The sequence below is a fragment of the Coturnix japonica genome, chromosome 26 (assembly GCF_054131305.1).
Source record: "Coturnix japonica strain WE chromosome 26, WE-NBRP24, whole genome shotgun sequence".
NCBI classification, from domain to species: domain Eukaryota; kingdom Metazoa; phylum Chordata; class Aves; order Galliformes; family Phasianidae; genus Coturnix; species Coturnix japonica.
Genome location: NC_140688.1, coordinates 2,386,783 through 2,404,967, shown reverse-complemented (window position 1 = coordinate 2,404,967; position 18,185 = coordinate 2,386,783). Strand labels below are relative to the sequence as shown.

Below are 18,185 nucleotides of genomic sequence, written 5' to 3'. Positions count from 1 at the left end.
GACAAGTGACAGGTGCTCTGTGGGATCGTACCTGGAGCCCATCCAGTGTGGGATGGGAGGGCATCCCTGGGAGCAGACTGCCCAGGCAGGGAGCCCAAAGCAGCTGTGCTTTTGGAGGCGCTGGGGAGGAACAACGCATCCTTGTGCTTCTCGCAGCTGGCCAGGCTGGGGACAGCCCTACAGCCTTGTCTTTTGTGCCGGGAGAGCTGCAGCTCCCTGGAGGGGCTCACAGTGGTTGGTTTGGGGGCCCAAACATTTGGACTTCTGGGTCAACTCCAGCCCTTGTGTGCAAAGCTCAGCTCCAGGCAGTGCAGTGCCCTTAGCAGAGCATGAAGCTGGCTCCTGTGTGCTGGGAGGAGGAGATCCAGGAGCAAGAGGCAGAAGCCAGGAAGAAGAAGTCCCCCAGCTCTCAGCAAAGGAAGGAGCTCCCTCCCTGGATAGCAGTTATTATCTCCATGCTTGACACCACCAAAGGCACCGAGGGAGAAGCAAAATTAGGTGCACAGAGGCTCAGAGACCACAAGAAAGCAGTGCAAGTCCTGAGCCCTAAAGGAGCACCCAGCACAGTGTGAAAGGACGGAGCCCATCTGCAGCCCAGCCCTGAACCTTCACCCTCTGTGGCCAAAGCCCTCAGCCCCAGCACGGGGCCTGCAGGCACCGTGCTCTGGGGCATGGAACAGATGGCAAAACAGGCAAGTGCAGCCCCAGGGCCTCCTGCTGCCTGCCCACAGGCAGAGGCAGGGCAGCAAGGGAAGGATCTGAAGAAGCAGAGGCCAAGAAGCCACGCTCACTGGACTGCAGCTGAGTTGGGACTTTGTGCTTTAGCATTTGGGGGACCTGCCCCCCCAACCTGACAGCATGGCTCAGAGCTGCCCCCCCACAGCCCCCTGTGATGGGGAGCAGGGCAGAGCTCTGTGCCAGCTTCCTGGGGCTGTCCTCATCATGTTCAGTGCCTGGGACAGGATCTAGATTGAACTGCATTTTGGGGACAACAACTCTTAACAGCATTACGAGATTCAGTTTAACTCAGATTGCCTCGACCTCAGGCAGAGGCTGTTACAACACCAGAAACCCTTGAGCTCCCCAGCCCACCCCCAAAATGAAATCAATGACAACAGCACCCAGCTTGAACCGTGAGGTAGCTACACCAAATCAACACACACCCTCCATCTCCCCAGATCAACACCCCCCCACTCTTCCACATGGGAGATACCGACCCACACAGGTACTGAGACACCAGTACCTATGGTACACCCAGCTACAGCCACACGAACGCAGACATACACATCCCAATGGAAAAGAACAGGCTGAGAGGGCAGCGTTGCCCCCACCTCCCAGTGCTGTGCGTCACAGGGCAACCATGGGGCCTGTGATCCATCCTGCCCAGCCCCACAGCACAGGGCTCAGCTGTGACCCAGGAGCAGCCACCATCCTGTCCATGGCAGGGTGACCCTGCACATGCTTACATCCAACTAATTGGGACCTGAAAATATAACCATGCATCATTTTAGACAAAAGTGCACGCTAATAGAACTAAATTTGATAGTTTATTCTGTTTTCCAAGCAGGTGTTCCACTTGGGCTCTATATCATGCACTGGCCATGCGGATGTGGTGTACAACTGGAAGAAATCCTTCAGACCCTGAATGCAGGAGAGAATCTGTGATGGGTGAGAGAGGAAAGGTGCACTTTGAAGCAGGGAAGGCCCTGCTGGCACAGCCTGTCGCAACCACCACCAACACGGTTTGCTGTTTCTCAAGGGTCAGTAAGTAATAATGCCCCTAGTGATACTCTAGTACATTTGTCCTCTAAAATTGGTTCTATTTGACATGCTATTCCATTAAATTGCGCGATCATTAATCAATTATTAGCCCGGATAACTCAGTCAGTAGAGCATGGTTATGAGCATCTTAAAAGCATTTATTGCACAAATTTTAGTGGTCATTAAAAAATCAATGTATCAGAGTATATGAAAATTGAAGACTTTTCCAAATCAGGTACAGATTAACACAATGGGACCCTCACAGATTTATTTTCAGGTTGCAGAAACTTAGGTTGCAGTACAGACATATTTGTTCTTTTTAGTGGGTTTAACAGTAATGTTGTTATGTTGTATTTGACTTGTCTCTTTTTTCACTTTTAGAGTATTGTCAATCAAGGCCTTGATTGAGTTATCATAGTTATGTTATTAATATAAGTAGTGTTGTTATTCTATAGGCAGTATCTTGAAATTGTTGTAATACAAGAAGAATTTTATGGAGCAGCAGCCATGGATCAAGATAAGGAGTTCACAGAGCAGCAGCTACGGAGCAGGATAAAACTACATGAGAACTAATTGAACAAATGAACTGAATTGCTTGTTAAATATGGTTAGTCGGTCGGTAAACTGAGCCTTTTCAGCCTAAAAGAAAACGAGGGAAATGTAGAGAGTGTTTTTTACAGCTAGTTAGCTGAGAAGGGTCATAAACACGGTGCAGTTAATCAAGCAGCCATAACACCTGCAAGGACAGTGAGAACAACAGGATGCCCTGGGATGGTGAGAAACTAGCCATGGTTCTGGGAACTCAGCAAGGGAGTAGCTTTCAGGATGATAACAAGAAGCTGCAAAGATACTTGGGGATGGTATGTAATTGGGAACCAATGATGAGCTCCACTTTTGCAATATGTATGAGCTAATTATCCGTATTATAAATGTACACGCAGCCAAGGAATAAACGAGATTAGCTGATCATATGTCAATGAAAGGTGTGATCGTTTGCTTTTCTCCCGCCGTTCTGCAACAGGTGCTGTTCTTTAGAAAGCTCTGCCTGATTATGCACATCTCTCTGCATAGAGTTGGGCTTCTTTTGACAGAGGGCCCTATTACAATCTTGAAAAAAAACACAGAACATGATAACTGGAAAACTCACGTTGTAAAGCTAGATAACACCAATTTTTAACAAAGCTTGCAGCTGCACTTCCCCACAGAGAGCATGGCAAAGCTTTGATGACAGGGCTTAACAGACTTAGGAAAACTCACTGCAAGAGACTGAATGTGTCTCACTTTGTCCATTCTTCATAGGTGCCCTGCCCGCAGCAGGAGCAGAGCAAGAGGAAGACTGAATCTCCCCAGTACTCTGAGGTACTTTCTCTGAAGGATGTGCAGGGACCCCTGTTGGCTTGCTTACTTCTTGGCTTGCTTACTTCTAGGCTTGTCACCTCTGGACCCACCTCCCTCTGCTGCTGCCTCTGCCTTATGCTTCTGAACAATGAGACCTTGAAATACTTAAGCTCTAGGCCAGCTGTTCAAGGTACATAATGCTGCTAGCAGGCCTGGGTGCTTTTCACAAGCTGGAGAGGCAAAGCACTGTGTTAGAAACAGCCTTCTAGTGGATACACAGAAACACTTTGCTCCCCCTGCAGGTTTCTGCACTGAAGCTGACATGAACCTAACAGTGGATGAGCAATGGGTATTTCTGAATTCTCCCCATCCCTGATTCTAGGAGGAGCCCAAGCTCCTGCCTTCAATGCCCAACTGTGAATTGGCCCTTTTGCTAAGCTTGTGCCACATGAAAGACTGCAGCCATATTGGGGATGTTTAATGTAAACAGGCACCAAATTACACGACAACACAAGCCATATACTCACATCAAAGCTCTGGACTCTGAGGTTTCTCCATGTCCGTCCTAAGTTTCCACGTAGTTCCCAGAGAGTGGTGCTCAGGTCTTTGCTGTAACAACCCAGAGTGGAGAGCTGATTCCTTCTCTGGGACATTTCTGTAGCTCAGGATGCTTCAGCGTGCACTCAGCTATGACAGTGACTGGGAAGGAATGGGGCTGCTGCATTCCGTGTCTGCTCCTATGAGCAGCTTAAGGTTACAGTGGGGGCATGAGCTCAGGTTGCTGTAGCACACTGAGCATCGTTTCAGCAGGGTAGATTCAGTGATATGAAAGTTGGTTGCCTTGTTTTACTAACCTGTAATTAGGAGGGCTGCCAATCAAGAAGTTGCTTTTTCCATGCTGGGAGAATTGTGTGCATGTTCCTTTCAAAAAGCTATTTTTTGAATTCTAATAGAAGGGAATGCAATGAAGTAACGTGAGTTTTTGAAAGTAGAAGTTGTCAGTTTCCCTCCATAAAGACTGCTCTTTCAGAAGTTGTGCTCTTGTGAATGTCCACAGCAAGGCCTGTCTCTCTTTCAGGCTCAAGGCTGGAAGTGACAGACTGGAAACCACAGCTCAGCAACAAAGCAAAACGAATGAAGCCCCTCAGGACAACCTTCAAGCCTTTGCTTCAGTAAGCTAGTTAAAAACCTCTGTGGGTTTTGCAAGCTCCTGAGACTAGTTAAGTAATTCTGTGAGGAAAATGCATGATGACATTTTCCTGGAGGGCCTAGGAGAGCTGAATTCCCAAGCTGTGCTGACCATAGGCTACTCTGAAAATCCTGCCATTCGTTATTTCCCCACGTTTGTGGTTTTGAGACTTGCCACGATGCTATGGCAAGCCATAGTTAACACTAGAGAAGGTAAGGGTTTACACTAACATGCTGGTGTAAGTATTTTCAGGTTTAGATCTGCTTTAGTTGTGGTATCGAAGACCTCAGGCTGCACGTTAGACATTCCTCCTGCATTAGAGGTATTTGCCAAGTTTGTAGAACTGCACAGCACTGCATTAAAGTGTCTCACTGTCCTTAACGTGGTTAGAGTTGTTATAAAATAGTATTTTCATCTGAGGCCTATGAGAAGCAAATGATTCATGGATTTGGTCTGGGGAGGTAGGGAGGTGACTGCAGGCCCTGTGCTGTACTGATACTGGCAAGAGTGGCAATAAGGTGTGAACTTCAGGAAGAAACACTGCATATACAAAATAACAAAACTTAATTTTTAGTCTTTATTATTAAAGCATGTAAAAAAGAGACCAAAAAACCCACAAAACTAGTGGGATATGTGATCTTGTTTCTGTGAAACAACCACATGAGGCTGCTTTAATGGCAGTGATTGCCATTCTCAGTGAGAACTCCAGGTTTTGATCACAGTTTTGATGAAATTTTACTCTTCCTGTGCTTCAGCCTTGAAAAACAGTCACTCACAAATGTATTTACTGCCAGAAGCGGTGACACAAGTAAGAAGGAGGATATTTCTCTCTGGTAAAATGAGACTTGTAGAGGTCTGGTAGAGAGACATGATCAAACTTTTAGTTGCAACTCCATATATTCCATTTGAAAATCTGCAAGTCATGTATTTATGTCAACTGAAAATGGAGTCATAAAGAAAGCAAATAAATGATATATTTTTTTTTTCAATCTTGAAACCTATTCTTAATTTTCATTGTTAAAATGGGAAGCATAGCTGCATCTTTTTCATTTAGAGTAAGCCAAAAGGAATTCTTTCAGCATTATCAATAGAAACTAGCTGTTAATCCAGCTGAGGATTAACAGACCATGTGCATGAGATACAGTGTGAGAGCTTCAGACTGGACCAGGAACAAGCAAAACTGTATTTAAGCATACACATTGGCTGCATAGGGAAGCAAGAGTGTAACATCAAAAGCACCACCTCAGCTCCAGCTCTCCAACCTAGACAGAGCTGGAGCTGCTATAGTCTCTACCTGCAACTGCCCAGTTCTCTTCAAAGCCCTGGAGCAAGCAATGCAGAAACATGCTATCTGCCCAGCCAGATTTCCCAGCTTGTAAACACATCAGCTGCAAATCAGGCGTAGTAAATCACCTGTGGATACTGATAGGACAAGGGGAATGGTTTGAAACTAAGGCAGGGGAGGTTTAGGTTAGATATTAGGAGGAAGTTTTTCACACAGAGGGTGGTAACTCACTGAAACAGGTTGCCCAAGGGGGTTGAGGATGCCCCATCCCTGGAGACATTCAAGGCCAGGCTGGATGTGGCTATATCCAGGGGGGTTGAAACTAGATGGTCATTGTGGGCCTTTTCAATCCAGGCCATTCCATTCTATGATTAAAAGATTCTATGACCAGACAACACGCAGCACACAAGCCTTTACTACCATTGTTACTCTTCAATAAGCAAAATACACACAGTGATTTAATAGGGGAAAAATAAAGACTGCAAAAAGAGAGCTTCAGACTGCCATTTTGTACCTCAGAGCTGCAAGGATTGTGAGCTAAATTATCCAGCCGTATTGTTATGTCAAAGGAAAGGTGAGTCTTTAGCAGACTAACCCAAATGCCAATGCTTACGCAACACTTAAGCCACACTTAAGCCCTTACTTGAAAATCTTACTGTGCTACGTGGATCTAGTACTGGGTAAGAGAAGAGGAATCACCTCATGCAGACAGCAACAGGAATAGCAATTGCTCAATGGTTCTTAGAGAAAGCTCCAGATTATCAAAGAGAACACACTGAGAATATGAGGAACTGTGACAGGAAATACCAATTTCTGAAGAAAAATAAAAATTAAATGGAACTATTTGTTTTTAACAGGAATTAATTTAAAATATTATTCAAAATCACCCATATTAAAGATTTAATAAACAGTATGAACAAAGGTGGAGGGGGGGAGGGGAAGATGGGAAAACTGAAGACAGAAAGCTGACAACTGGTTTAGTAACAGGTTAAAAACGCGTGCTTTGAGATCCCTATTAAATAATACCCACAAGTAGGGCAAGAAATAACCCTGCAGACGGTTATCCCCGTGACTATTCCAAAGGCAACGGCCCCAGGACACACCGTTGCCAACCGCTTTCTGAGGCAGCCGAGCCTACAGACGCGCACACTCCTGCTCTCCGCGGGTGTGTATCCTCTTGATATCGCTTACTATCGCTTCATATCGCTTACTATCGCTTAATATCGCACGTATAACGCATACGTGGGGCTCCCGGCTCCGGCTGGGAGCCTGAGGCTGCCCTGCAGCCTGTGGGTTGGGCCGCGGCTTCCTGAGCATGCGCCGTGTTTCCGCGTCCTGCTCGGGGCTCGGCCCGGCAGAGTTTTAAGACGACATGAAGAAGATACTCAGCTTCGTAAAGAAGAAAAAACGGGATCCGCCGCCCGGCAGCGCCGCCTTGGCGTGCTCCGCCGGTGCGTACGAGATCCGCCGGAAGGAGCTGACCAAGCTGCACCGAGGGGCCGCCGCCGGAGACCTGGCCCTGGTGCAGCAAGGACTGAAGAAGCACGACATCGACGAGCGCGACAAGGCGCAGCGGTAAGGGCGGCGGGCCGGGCCGGGATCCCCGCTGCATGACCTGGGCACAGAGGGCTGCTGTTAACGGGGGCCGCGCGTGGCTGGGACGGCCGGTAGAGGCCGCTCCGATGTGCCCTCCCGGCCTGGATCCCTCGTAGGGCTGCTCGGCATTCCTCCGAGCTGAGAGCTCTGTTGGGGGCTGGTGAGAAAGGGCAGCGATAAGGCTGCTGGCTTCATGAAGGCTTTCTTGCTTGCGAAGCTGATGGTGGTTCCTTTAGGTTGTCATATTCCCCAGTGCTTGGTAACGGCTGCTTTTGGGTGAGGAGGGGCTCCTGCACAAAGTTGTGTTTGTTACAGTTAAATTACTCATTCGAGCTCTTTGCGGTACACTGTGCTAAATAAATAATAAATACAGTGCTCAGATCAATATTGTCAGGCTTCTATTCGGAGGTGAAGGATCTTGTATACTTATTTGGGAATTTCTCAGTGGGGACAGTCACCCTCGAGTTGTTCCATGTCTGTGACAAGGCATGATGAGTTATTTGACGTTCTGCCTGTTATTTCGTCCTCATCTTCTCTGCCTTGGAGGAAGCTGGTCTTATGGAGGGTACTCATCAGCCTGCCTGTGATGGGAGCTGTTAGGACAAGAGGGAACAGCCTCAGCTTGCACCAGGGGAGGTTCACGTTGGATGCTAGGATAAGCCTCTCCAGAGAGTGGTTGTGCACTGGAATGGGCTGCCCAGGTTGGTGGTAAAGTCACCGTCCCTGGAGGTGTTCAAGAAACATGTAGATGTTGTACTAAGCGACATGGTTTGGTGCACGCTGGTAATGGAATAAGCTTGTTTTTATTTGATTTTGTTTATTTTGGGAGGTAATTGGGATAAAGAAATGCAATTTGCCCTGTTCATGTACCACAGAGTGAAAATATTTATTTAGCTGTCTGTTTCAATTTACACGTTTCACTTTTAGGACACCACTGCATCTTGCTTGTGCAAATGGACGTGAGGATGTCGTTACGTTTCTAGTAGAAAACAAGTGTAAGCTAAATCTTTTTGACAGTGATAACAGATCTCCACTGATGAAGGTAAGTAGAACATACTATGTTGCTGCAAGTAGGAATTATTGATTATGTATTAAATGATGTCTTTCCAGATTCTTTAAGTAAGTCTGTGTAGAAGCATGCATGCTGTAATCAGTGTGGCTTTGGCATGTGCTAGCTAATCTTGGCAGATGCTTTTATATTCCAGGAATGGGAAGTTGTAGTAGTAGTGACACAGTGAAATATGACTGCTGGAAATTTTACCTTTTTTTTTTTTTGTGTGTGTGTGTGTGTTGTTTCCAGGCAGTACAATGCCAGAAAGAAAGATGTGCAGTGATCCTGCTAGAGCATGGTGCTGATCCGAACCTGGCAGATGCTGGTGGCAACACTGCCCTTCACTTGGCTGCTGTAACTCCTAACACATTTCTAGCAGGGATGTTAATTGAGCACAGTGCCCGTATCAATGCTCAGAATAAGGTACATTTCGAGATTCAATAGAGAAGTTCAAAAAGTTGCATTGATATTTTTATTGTAGATTTTTTGTTTGTTTCTTTTGATTTTTAACTTGAATTATTTCTGTTCTTTCAGGACGGATGTACTCCTCTTACTCTTGCTATCTCTGAAAATCACAAAGAAATGGTAGAGCTCCTTCTTAAAAAAGGAGCTGATGTTCACACTCGAGATCCGTGTGAAAGGTGAGGAGATGGTCTAAACTCTGCAGGTCACCTTAGTTGTCTTCAGGTTGGACTGATGGGAGGGATGGGAATGAGCATTGAAGTAGAAAGACACAGAGAAAGAGCTCGTTGAGTGACTGGCGAAAGCAGGTCTCAGCTTGGCAGGTGGCATGCATTATTGCATGTTTTCTGCATTGAGAACTGCAAGAAAACATTGTTTCTGGTAGCCGCTGTGGCAGGAAAATTGCTATTGTGCCAGCAACATTGCTGTTATGCCAGAGAGAGTTTTTCAAATTGATGCCAAGTTTGTATGCAAGTGTTGTTAATATGGAAGCTTTTTTTTCTGTTCATAAAGTGATTTTCTTTGAGATTGAGCAAATGGGAATTAAAATAATTACAATGTCTGACTAAATTGTATGGTTTGTCTTGTATTTTGGATGCTGTAGAACCCCACTTATGACTGCAGCAGCCAGTGGGGAGCTTAAGTTGGTAGAAATACTTCTTCGCTATGGTGCTGAAATTTTCCATAAAGACGTTAATGGATGGACAGCTGAGGACTATGCTATTCTTCATGGAAATGCTAGATAAACTTTTAAATTTATTGCTAGGTTTTTAGTTATCAGTGTTGAGTTTGAACCTTTTTGGTAACAGCACCAAGTTTAACGGTGCTATTTTGAAGATGTGTTCATTGACATCTTCTCACATATACTGTTCATGTGTCTGGTGTTAATTTGAAAGTTGAGAAAAGGGCTTCTGCTCAAAATTCTCTGTAAGATTTCAAGTGTTTGTTTCTAAGCTGATGTCTGCCTGCTATACACTATTAAAATGTGTCTGTAGCCCACAGACGCAGAAGTTCAACTTGAAAAACTGAAATGTTTGTAAATTCTTCTCAAAACAGAACCCTTGTTATTACTGTCTTCAGTTCCACTGACCAGGAACCACCTGTTTTGTTTCAGAGGAGATCTAGCTGTTATTTCTTTTGTTAAATTACTAAGCAGTTTAACTCCTCCTACACATAAGTATTTTACCCATGGGTGTTCATTCATAAGAGTGGTTGTATTTGTAAAAACTGGACTGCAAAGGGTACCGAGCAGAAGTAAATAACTTCATAGATCTGGATGTGCATCTATAAAATAGATGTGTCCATTATATTTGAGTATGTTACGGTTTGCAAAAAGTAGAGTATGTTACACTTACTGAATATGAAAATTGTTTTGGCTATGGTTATGTTTAGGATGGATAGTATAAGGCTCTTATTATCCCATTAAGTGTTTATGTAGCTATGGGATTATTTTTCCCAAATGCATTTCCTTTTTTGCTCTCCATAGTCTTAGTAAAACACTGGCAGAATATGCAGACCATGAGAACGCAGGGGAAGCTTCTGCAGGTGCTAAAGGAGGCATCCCTGTGCCAGTGACTCCTCACCAGGCAAGAGCTGCTGGCTTTACGTTGGGTGCAGCTGCTTCGAGCAGAGGAGGTAGGATACTTAACTGTGGTAGAGCTAATGGGCAGAATCGTGGTGGCCCCTTCCTTAGGTCGGTTTGCATCTTTTAAATTCACCGTGCTCAGTGTGGACTTCAGTGGAAGCATCAGGTGGACTGTAATAAGAAGTGTTATGAATGTGTTTGCTTGCTGCTAGTTTACACTGCATCTCCACAGGCTGTGGGGACAGTTGTGATTTGTGTGCACTACATCCATCTGCTCATACAGTTGTCACTTTCAGCACATCAAGTTGCCCATTTATTTAAATTGTCCCTTTAGCAAGGGGGAGGAGGGAAGAGAAGAAACAAAATAGGTTAAAGTAGCCTTGTTTTATGGGTGTGCAATTTTTCTTAGAGATGCTCATTTAGATTGTTGTTCAGAAAATCCAATTGCAAAAGCTGTAGTTTCATCCCAAATAGTAGTTTTATCTTCTGTAGCAGCGAAGCAGCAGATAAATTGCAAGAAGATGCATCTTTTGTTGATTACCAGTGGATTTCTGTCACTTTGTTTTAATTTTAATAGTTTCACCTGCATAAAGCTCCTTTTTTGGGAGACATAATTTCTCACCTTCAATTACAATTGCTTTTGTTTGTGTTGTGGAGACGTAACAAAAATTGTCTTGGAAAAATAACTTCATAAGCAACAACAGTACATTGTTTGTATATACCGTATCTTTTTGGACATGGTTTGATTTATAATCAAATAATGTTTTTTTCAATTACTTTTATTTAAAAAAGAAAAAAAAAAAAACAACTGAGAAAGACTTTGTGATCCAGAAAAACTGTTACATTTTCTCATTGCCTTGTAAATAAAAGAAATACATTCCTTCAATGAATTTGTAAAATCCAGGCAGCGTTTATAAGCTCAAATTGCCCTAAATGAATCTTAGAAAGTTGCTATTTTAGTATGAATGAGATTGCCTTGCAGTTTACGTTTCAAGCCCCAACGTACGAGGTTTTATTTGTTCCTTATTTTTAAGGGTTTTGTGAGAATCATGTGTCAGATGGGCAGCAGACTGTTCAAACACAAGTCATTACTTTTTTATTATAAAGACTGAGAAATATGATCAAAGAATACATGGCATATTTTTTCTTCCTGGACTTATCCCAGATGGAAGTATAGATTTTAGACCCAAGTGATGTTGCCTTTGACTTAGGAGCAGTTACTTTGAACTAGAGAGTGGTTGAAAAAGTTTCTTCGTAGCTTGGTTTTGAAGTTTTGTTTGCTTGTTTTTCAGTGGGGCTCGATACAGTTGGTTTGATCATTGAAATACTTTTTTTTATCCAAATCCACTCAGTTGCTACCTTCCATGCACATAGATAGTTGCTCTGGTACCCCATTGTAAGGACTAACAGGCCTGGGTTAATTTAAAATATGTGATTTGAGGGTTTCTTCTTCCAAGTAGAGGGTACATTTAGACTAGATATCAGGAAGAAATTCTTTACTGTGAGGGGGATGAGACACTGGAACAGGTTGCCCAGAGAGGTTGTAAATGCTCCCTCCCTGCAAGCATTCAAAGCCAAAGGTGCATGGGGCTTTGAGCAACCTGGTCTAGAGGGAGGTGTCCCTGCCTATAGCAGGGAGTTGGATTTAGATGATATTAAAGGTCTGTTCCAACTCAAACCATTCTGTGATTCTCCCTGTGCTCAGTCTCTTAAAGATGACACCAGCATGAGGAGTAGGAGGGAGCAGAGAGAAAGTTCAGTAGCGTAGTAGAAACAATATTGGAATTAATTCTGCAGTCTCTGATTGCATCCACACCCTGAATCATGAGAGTCCTTTTAATATGCCACAGTAACAGTCTTAAAAGTGTCCTTTAGAGAAGCCGGGATGTTGAGAGAGAGACCAGAGAAATACCCACTTTGGAATTCTTTTATTGTCTTTTGCTCTTCTGTTTTATTTTTCTGCTATCTAAAATTTTGACCTTATCCTTTCTGCTACTTTTGTACTTTCTAATTAGAAGAGGAGATTCTGAAGAATGTTGAACAGGTCAGCATTTTTCAACAAGTTTGCTCATGATTATTTGGATGTCAGAACATGAACCCTTTTATTAATCACGTACAGATTGGCTTCCAGAACATATTGAATGACCGATCTCTTAGATTTTAAGTAACAATTTATTTTTGAGGAAAACAGTAGTTGTGCTATTTCTGTTTCTAGTATGTTTGCAGTGACAGTATGTTTGGCCACTGCAGCACATACTAGTGTATTGTTCAGCGTTTCCCTGAGTCATTTGCAATTGGACTTGATAATCTTTTCCAACCTTAGTGTTTCTATGATTAGAGGAATTGTCTCAGCATTGTAAAACTCTTTACAAAAGTAAATTATCACTTCTGTGTGATTTTTATCTCCTGAGGTCAGATAAAACTTTTCCTGTATTCCCTCTTAAGGAAACAGAGAAAAGCCAGAAGGGATGAGAAATCATCTTGAGGTTCTTTTCAACCCAAGCCATCCTATGATTCTTTTAAACTTTCTCTTAAGTGTATGTTTCTGATAGTAGCTGTTTTTCCACAGCACTGCATGTGTATGTGATAAAATCCATGTAAGTAGGACAATCTTCTGCTCCAGAGAAAAGTAACAGATTTATTGTGAAAGAATTTGATGTCAAGGTAGTGTTCCACAGTTTCTCTTTTGACACACAGATGTACACATGCACACAAATGCATGTCATAGTCACAGCGCATTCTCCCAGTGCTGTAGCTTTGTGTGTGTGCTTTTTGTATTTTCCAAACTTGTGAGATTCCGCATTTATTCTGATGTCATTGTTGTCTGTCCTTTCCATGCCTTTCCCTTAATGGATATAGAAATGCAACGGTCCCCTGAGCAGACTCTGAGAACAGGAGAATCGAGTGAAGGTATTCATTCTGCACAGCAGTATTTTAAATACCACACATGTCTTGTGATACACAAATACTTATTCATCATAGGTGCTTATTATCTTGCAGATCTGTATCTTGATGATTTAAGATCTATGAGTTAGAGTGGATTTGGGGCAGCTTTTGTTTCTTTGCATGTTTTGCATGAGTCCCTTCTTACTGAATTCAGCATTTGCTTTTATCACTTGTGATAGTGTTGGTTTTGGGGTTGTTTGTTTTGTAATCTGTTCTCCTCTTGCTCAGAAATGGTGATATAGGCTTCAGTTAAAGTGGAAACGGGTCCCTGGAGACTAGATCTCATTTCTGTGTCAGTGCATCATGGCTGTGGTTTTGGTCTAGCTGAAAGCTATCTCATCAAATTCCTGTCTCGCCTTCTAAAGGATAGCAGGATCATTGGCAGTATTTATATGTTGAAAGCAAAAGTGTAGGTAATTTAATGAGCTGTTTTCCTTACTTCTAGTGGTACTCATTGAAGATGTAACTGAAGTCGTTCGTCCAGAGTTTAACTGTTCCACACAGCAGCAATTTTCTGTTCTGCGTGGAAAGTTAGCAGATAGAGTCATAGTACTGAGTTAGTTATTTAGCTTTACATACAGCAGGATTCCATTAGCATTTAAGAATATTCTGTGTTTTCTGTAGTGGAAAACATCAAAAATCAGATTGTTAGCATTTGAACCATTTAAGATGCCCTCAGATGGGAAGTTTCAGCCTCTAGCTTTTTTCTCCATGAGATTTCTTTGAACATTTATACTGTACTGCATCTCAGAAAGCTGTGTTCAGATCAGGGAATATTCTCGCATACTGTGTTTAGGAAAGGCAAAATTTGTACACTCATTTGTAGGTTGTTAGTAGTAACCCTTCTTTTTGTTATAATATTTAACAGTTCAGAAACTTCAGGAATTATGATTTCTATGTGGAGATCAGATATGTCTGTTTTCCCTTCTGTGCTGGGAATCAGAAAGTCCTTCTATTATGTTTTAGTTGTTAAGAGGTGTTAGCGCTTCAAAAATTGTGTTCCTAGACTGCAGTTTTCATTAGAACGGTGACCTGAAGGATTTACTGCAGGGCGCTCTCATCAGGGTTGCTAATGATCTGAAGTAAGAGCGATTGTTGGATATGCTTCAGCACAGAGCTGGCATTCAGAGGGACTTCAATGAGCCAGGGCAATAGACTGGCAGGCATCTTAAGAAATCCATCGGGGGCAAATACCAAGACCCATTTGGGGTGAAAAAGCCCCTTCCTACAAAACATGATGGGACTGCACGGCAGGGGAGCAGCTCTGCTGAGAAAGGACACAGACCTGTCAGAAGGCAAGCTGAGCATGAGGCAGCAGGGTGCTCTGGCAGCTAAGGGCTGCAGCTTGCACTGTGCTAAGAGTAGCAAAGCCAGGAGACTGAGAGAAGCGATTGTCAGCCCCTGTTTAGCACTCACTTGACTGTGCCTTGGCTGTAATTTTGAGTTCCTTCTACGTGAGAGGTCGATGGATCAATAGCAAGCTAATTCTCTAGGGAGCCATCATATTTGTGAAGGAGTATTTGCCCTGTGAGAGAGGGCTGAGAAAGTGGACTTACTCAGCCTGAAGAAGAGGCAGCTTTGAAGGGCCCTAACTGCAGCGTCCAATGCAGATGAGAAGACAAAGCCAGATGCTTCCCTGTGATACTTGACAGGAAGCGAAGATGGCAAGAGGTATAAATGGAAGCAAGATGGTTTCTAGCTGGAGATGAAAAGTGTTGCCATGATAAGGATGGCAAAATAGAGAAGTTGTGAACCTTCTCTTGGAGGTGTTCAAGACTAGACTGAATAAAACCCTGACCAACTTTTCCTGACCTGAAAGCTGAGCTGGCTTTAAGTAGTTGGTTGAGAGACTTCCAGAGATCCCTTTTGACCTGACCTATCCTATAGTCTTAGGTGTGAGTTACTACCTTCACTGAACTGATAAAAACTTGGGGGTGTAGTATAGCATGCCCTGCTAATGCTCCTTTTGTCTCAAGTATATCATTTTTTGATTCACTGTAGAGAAATGCTGGTGATTCTTCTAGCTAGGGATAACCTATAGCTCCTGAGTATGCTTTTTGATTTTCTTTGTATTTATAAATATACTTTATTTATAATCCATAGCAAGGTACGGCAGCAAAAAATGGTAGATATTGTAGATATGTCTGATTTGTTTTTCAGTATAATTTGAAAAAGCATTTGTTTTGTAAATACTTTCCTTCATGCTGTTCTTATTGAATTGGCCACTTCAGCTTCTGTACTCTTATGAGCTGTTTTCATGTTAAATGTCTGTATTGGTTAATTTTTAGTATGCAAAATCTAATCTCAACATGTCGATTTATATTTGAACAGCAATGGATGACTTTTTCGAAGGATACTCAACAAGGTGAGTCTTATAAAAATACCAAATGCTTATTTGAGGAATTATTTGAGAGGACCAGTACTTACTTTTCGTTGTTTTTGAAGTTCTGAAAAAGAGGGCAGTAATGGCACCTGGAATAATTCTGAGGAAGAAGAACTGGATTTTACAGCCAAGGTATGGTGCCTTTATGGGAAAATAGTTGTGTAAAATAAGTGATTTGAAGGCAATTTCCTATGAGATAGAAGGAAACTCTTTTTCCAGCCAATTCTTTGTTTTTTTTTTTTTGTTTTTTTTTTCCTCCTTAAGAAGAGTCTCTCATCTGCCAACCTTTCTTCTGCTGTAAGTTTTTCCTAAAAATTGTTGCTTTGGCAGAACATGCAGTAGATTTGTGGTTTGAGGCAAAAGAGTAGATATTAAGATAAACTACCACATTGTATTAGTTGTTCATTGAGTGAGATTTGCCAACCCTAGGAATTGATAAGTTAATAAATAACCTGTTCTGTTCTCTTTCAAACTTCACAATTGTTTCCCCTAATTTACATGATAGGATGATTAATGAAAAAGAACACGATAATGAAAAAGAACATTTATTTATCAAAATCTAGTGAAATTGTTCATCACCTGGTTCTCTTTCCTTCCTCACTAGGTTCCTCAAGTGTTCGATACTTGAGTTGCTCAAATAATTATTTTTTCTTTCTTTTTTCCTTCTGTGGGATGACATTCCGTGCTTGTATATAATCTCACACTGCATGACTATCTTCATTTTTTGAATATTTGGACTTTTCTCTTTATAAGCTCCATGTGCTTATCCTGCTGTTTTTATGAATGTTCCAAAGGATTACCAGTTTTTTCAATGGCGTCTGGAGTATTTAGTCTGTTGCACTGGGATTCTGCAGTGATTAGGAACTTTAGTTTGTTAGTTCAGCACACTCTGTAATGCTGGAGATGTAAGCATGTGTACTTTAAAATTTTTTCTATTTTCTTACATTGATTTTAGGGGAAGTGATTCAAATTTCTAGCATTATTTTGAAATTTACAGATATTTCACTAAGTGGAGTTATATTAACTAATTTATTCTTCAAGCTTCAGGAACTTTAATTGATACTTGAGTTGTGCATACTTACAAGTAAGTAATCGCGAGTGTAGTTGTATTTTACCAATGGATTAAAATACCTTTTTAGAATTGTTACGCATTTACAGATAGTTTTGAATAGTCACTGACTTGTACACAAGAGGAGAGGAATGTTTGTGTAATTAAAGTTGAAGGATCTAGCAAGTATCTTAGTCCTTTCAAAAGGGGACAGCCTGGTTGTATTTACTGTTCAAGATTTGATGTAAGTAAAGGATTTGCTTTAAAACAAAAAAGCAAACAAAAACAGATCAAATAATTCTTTTAAAATGTGTTTTTATTTGCAGAAGCCACAGAAGCCAAACTTGACATCGTTAATGAATGTTCCCCAAAAGTTCAGAAATAATGGTAAGTTATTTGGAAAGTACTTCATAATACAATGACATACAAAAGTAAACTTACTAAGTAATTTCATTTCGGTTTTTGTTGTTGTTGTTTTCACTTGGCTGTAGTAATTGAGGAAAGTAGTGTTATAAGAACAGAACAGATGGTCATGTCAGAATAAAATAAGTAAGATAATGGAAATGACCATACTGAGTCCCCTCCTAAGCCTTTGTGTCTGATGTGTCCTTCTCCCATCCTGCCCTTACCTGGCTTCTTTTCCATACAGTCCCAGATGACTACTTTCCTGTGTTTTTAATGGGTAAAATGCCTGCTGCTATTTATATAACCCATTTGATTCATATTCCTCTTTCCCTTTCTCATGCTTTAAGGTGGTGGTGATAGTTCTAGAATTGAAATTCCTAAGTCACAGAAGAAAAGCCTCAAACAAAAAAAACCAACAGGTGCAAATCTGAGCAGAGGAGAATGTGGAGAGTTGTTGAAACAAGATGTCTCAGATTCAAGCAACCTTGAGGAAGATGAATTGGTGGAAGAGGAAGAAGGGCAGTGCAAAGAGGTACATAATAAATTCCATGAAACACTAAAACAAGAAAGTGAAAACCTGGGCCTAAATAGATATGAGGAAAATCTATGGGCAGCATTTCCCTCAAGCACAAAAGTAAGTGTACAGGGATGATTCAATTGGAAGAGTTTGTTAAGGGTAATACAGGTAAGCGACAGTAAACTATTTTCCTGTTAATACTCAATCACGTATCTGTATTCAATCATTGTATTTTGATACTGAAAACATCTTGTTCATAGCCAAACTCAGACATTATTTTCAATATTTTTATTATGAGATTGGAGAGTTTTGGAAGGAGAAAGACAGGAAACTTCATTCTTTCTGGAATCTGTGCACTTTCTGTTGTGTAAAACTGAGGGAATGGATAATATCCATTAGAAGTTGTAGCCATTTAGTAGAATTCATGAGGTAATGACTGGAAATGAAGAAACAAAAGGAAGTTTTGAATGAAATTGAGGGCAGGAAACTAGTGAAATTGTGAGATATGTAGGCAGAAAGAAGACTTTCTGAATAATATCAATGAAACTGCATTTAGATTGACACAAGGAAGTGCTTCTCAGAGGTTTTGCATAGCCAGAGATGAGGTTTACAACATGAG

At 41.9% G+C, this 18,185-nt stretch overlaps 1 protein-coding gene and 1 long non-coding RNA gene across 3 annotated transcripts in view; both read left to right on the top strand.

Annotated features, from left to right (window-relative positions):
* The first annotated feature begins 1,484 nt into the window (after positions 1–1,484).
* LOC146756593 (uncharacterized) lies at positions 1,485–5,277 on the top strand. 2 transcript variants are annotated; one of them, XR_014937263.1, is made up of 3 exons: positions 1,485–1,760; positions 3,061–3,120; positions 4,178–5,277. It is a non-coding gene; the product is annotated as an uncharacterized LOC146756593 (long non-coding RNA). The 2 variants fall into 2 exon arrangements; XR_014937264.1 differs by lacking the exons at positions 1,485–1,760; positions 3,061–3,120 and adding an exon at positions 3,239–3,289.
* Positions 5,278–6,872: 1,595 nt separating this feature from the next.
* The window catches only part of LOC146756592 (ankyrin repeat domain-containing protein 26-like), a 53,105-nt gene continuing 41,792 nt past the window's right edge, over positions 6,873–18,185 (top strand). The window contains exons 1-11 of the mRNA XM_085524237.1: positions 6,873–7,148; positions 8,097–8,211; positions 8,470–8,643; positions 8,755–8,861; positions 9,287–9,420; positions 10,165–10,317; positions 13,127–13,177; positions 15,545–15,578; positions 15,659–15,728; positions 16,971–17,031; positions 17,397–17,581. Coding sequence (XP_085380363.1) covers positions 6,946–7,148; positions 8,097–8,211; positions 8,470–8,643; positions 8,755–8,861; positions 9,287–9,420; positions 10,165–10,317; positions 13,127–13,177; positions 15,545–15,578; positions 15,659–15,728; positions 16,971–17,031; positions 17,397–17,581 — 1,287 coding nt within the window. The 5' untranslated portion in view covers positions 6,873–6,945. The remainder of the gene's footprint in view (positions 7,149–8,096; positions 8,212–8,469; positions 8,644–8,754; positions 8,862–9,286; positions 9,421–10,164; positions 10,318–13,126; positions 13,178–15,544; positions 15,579–15,658; positions 15,729–16,970; positions 17,032–17,396; positions 17,582–18,185) is intronic.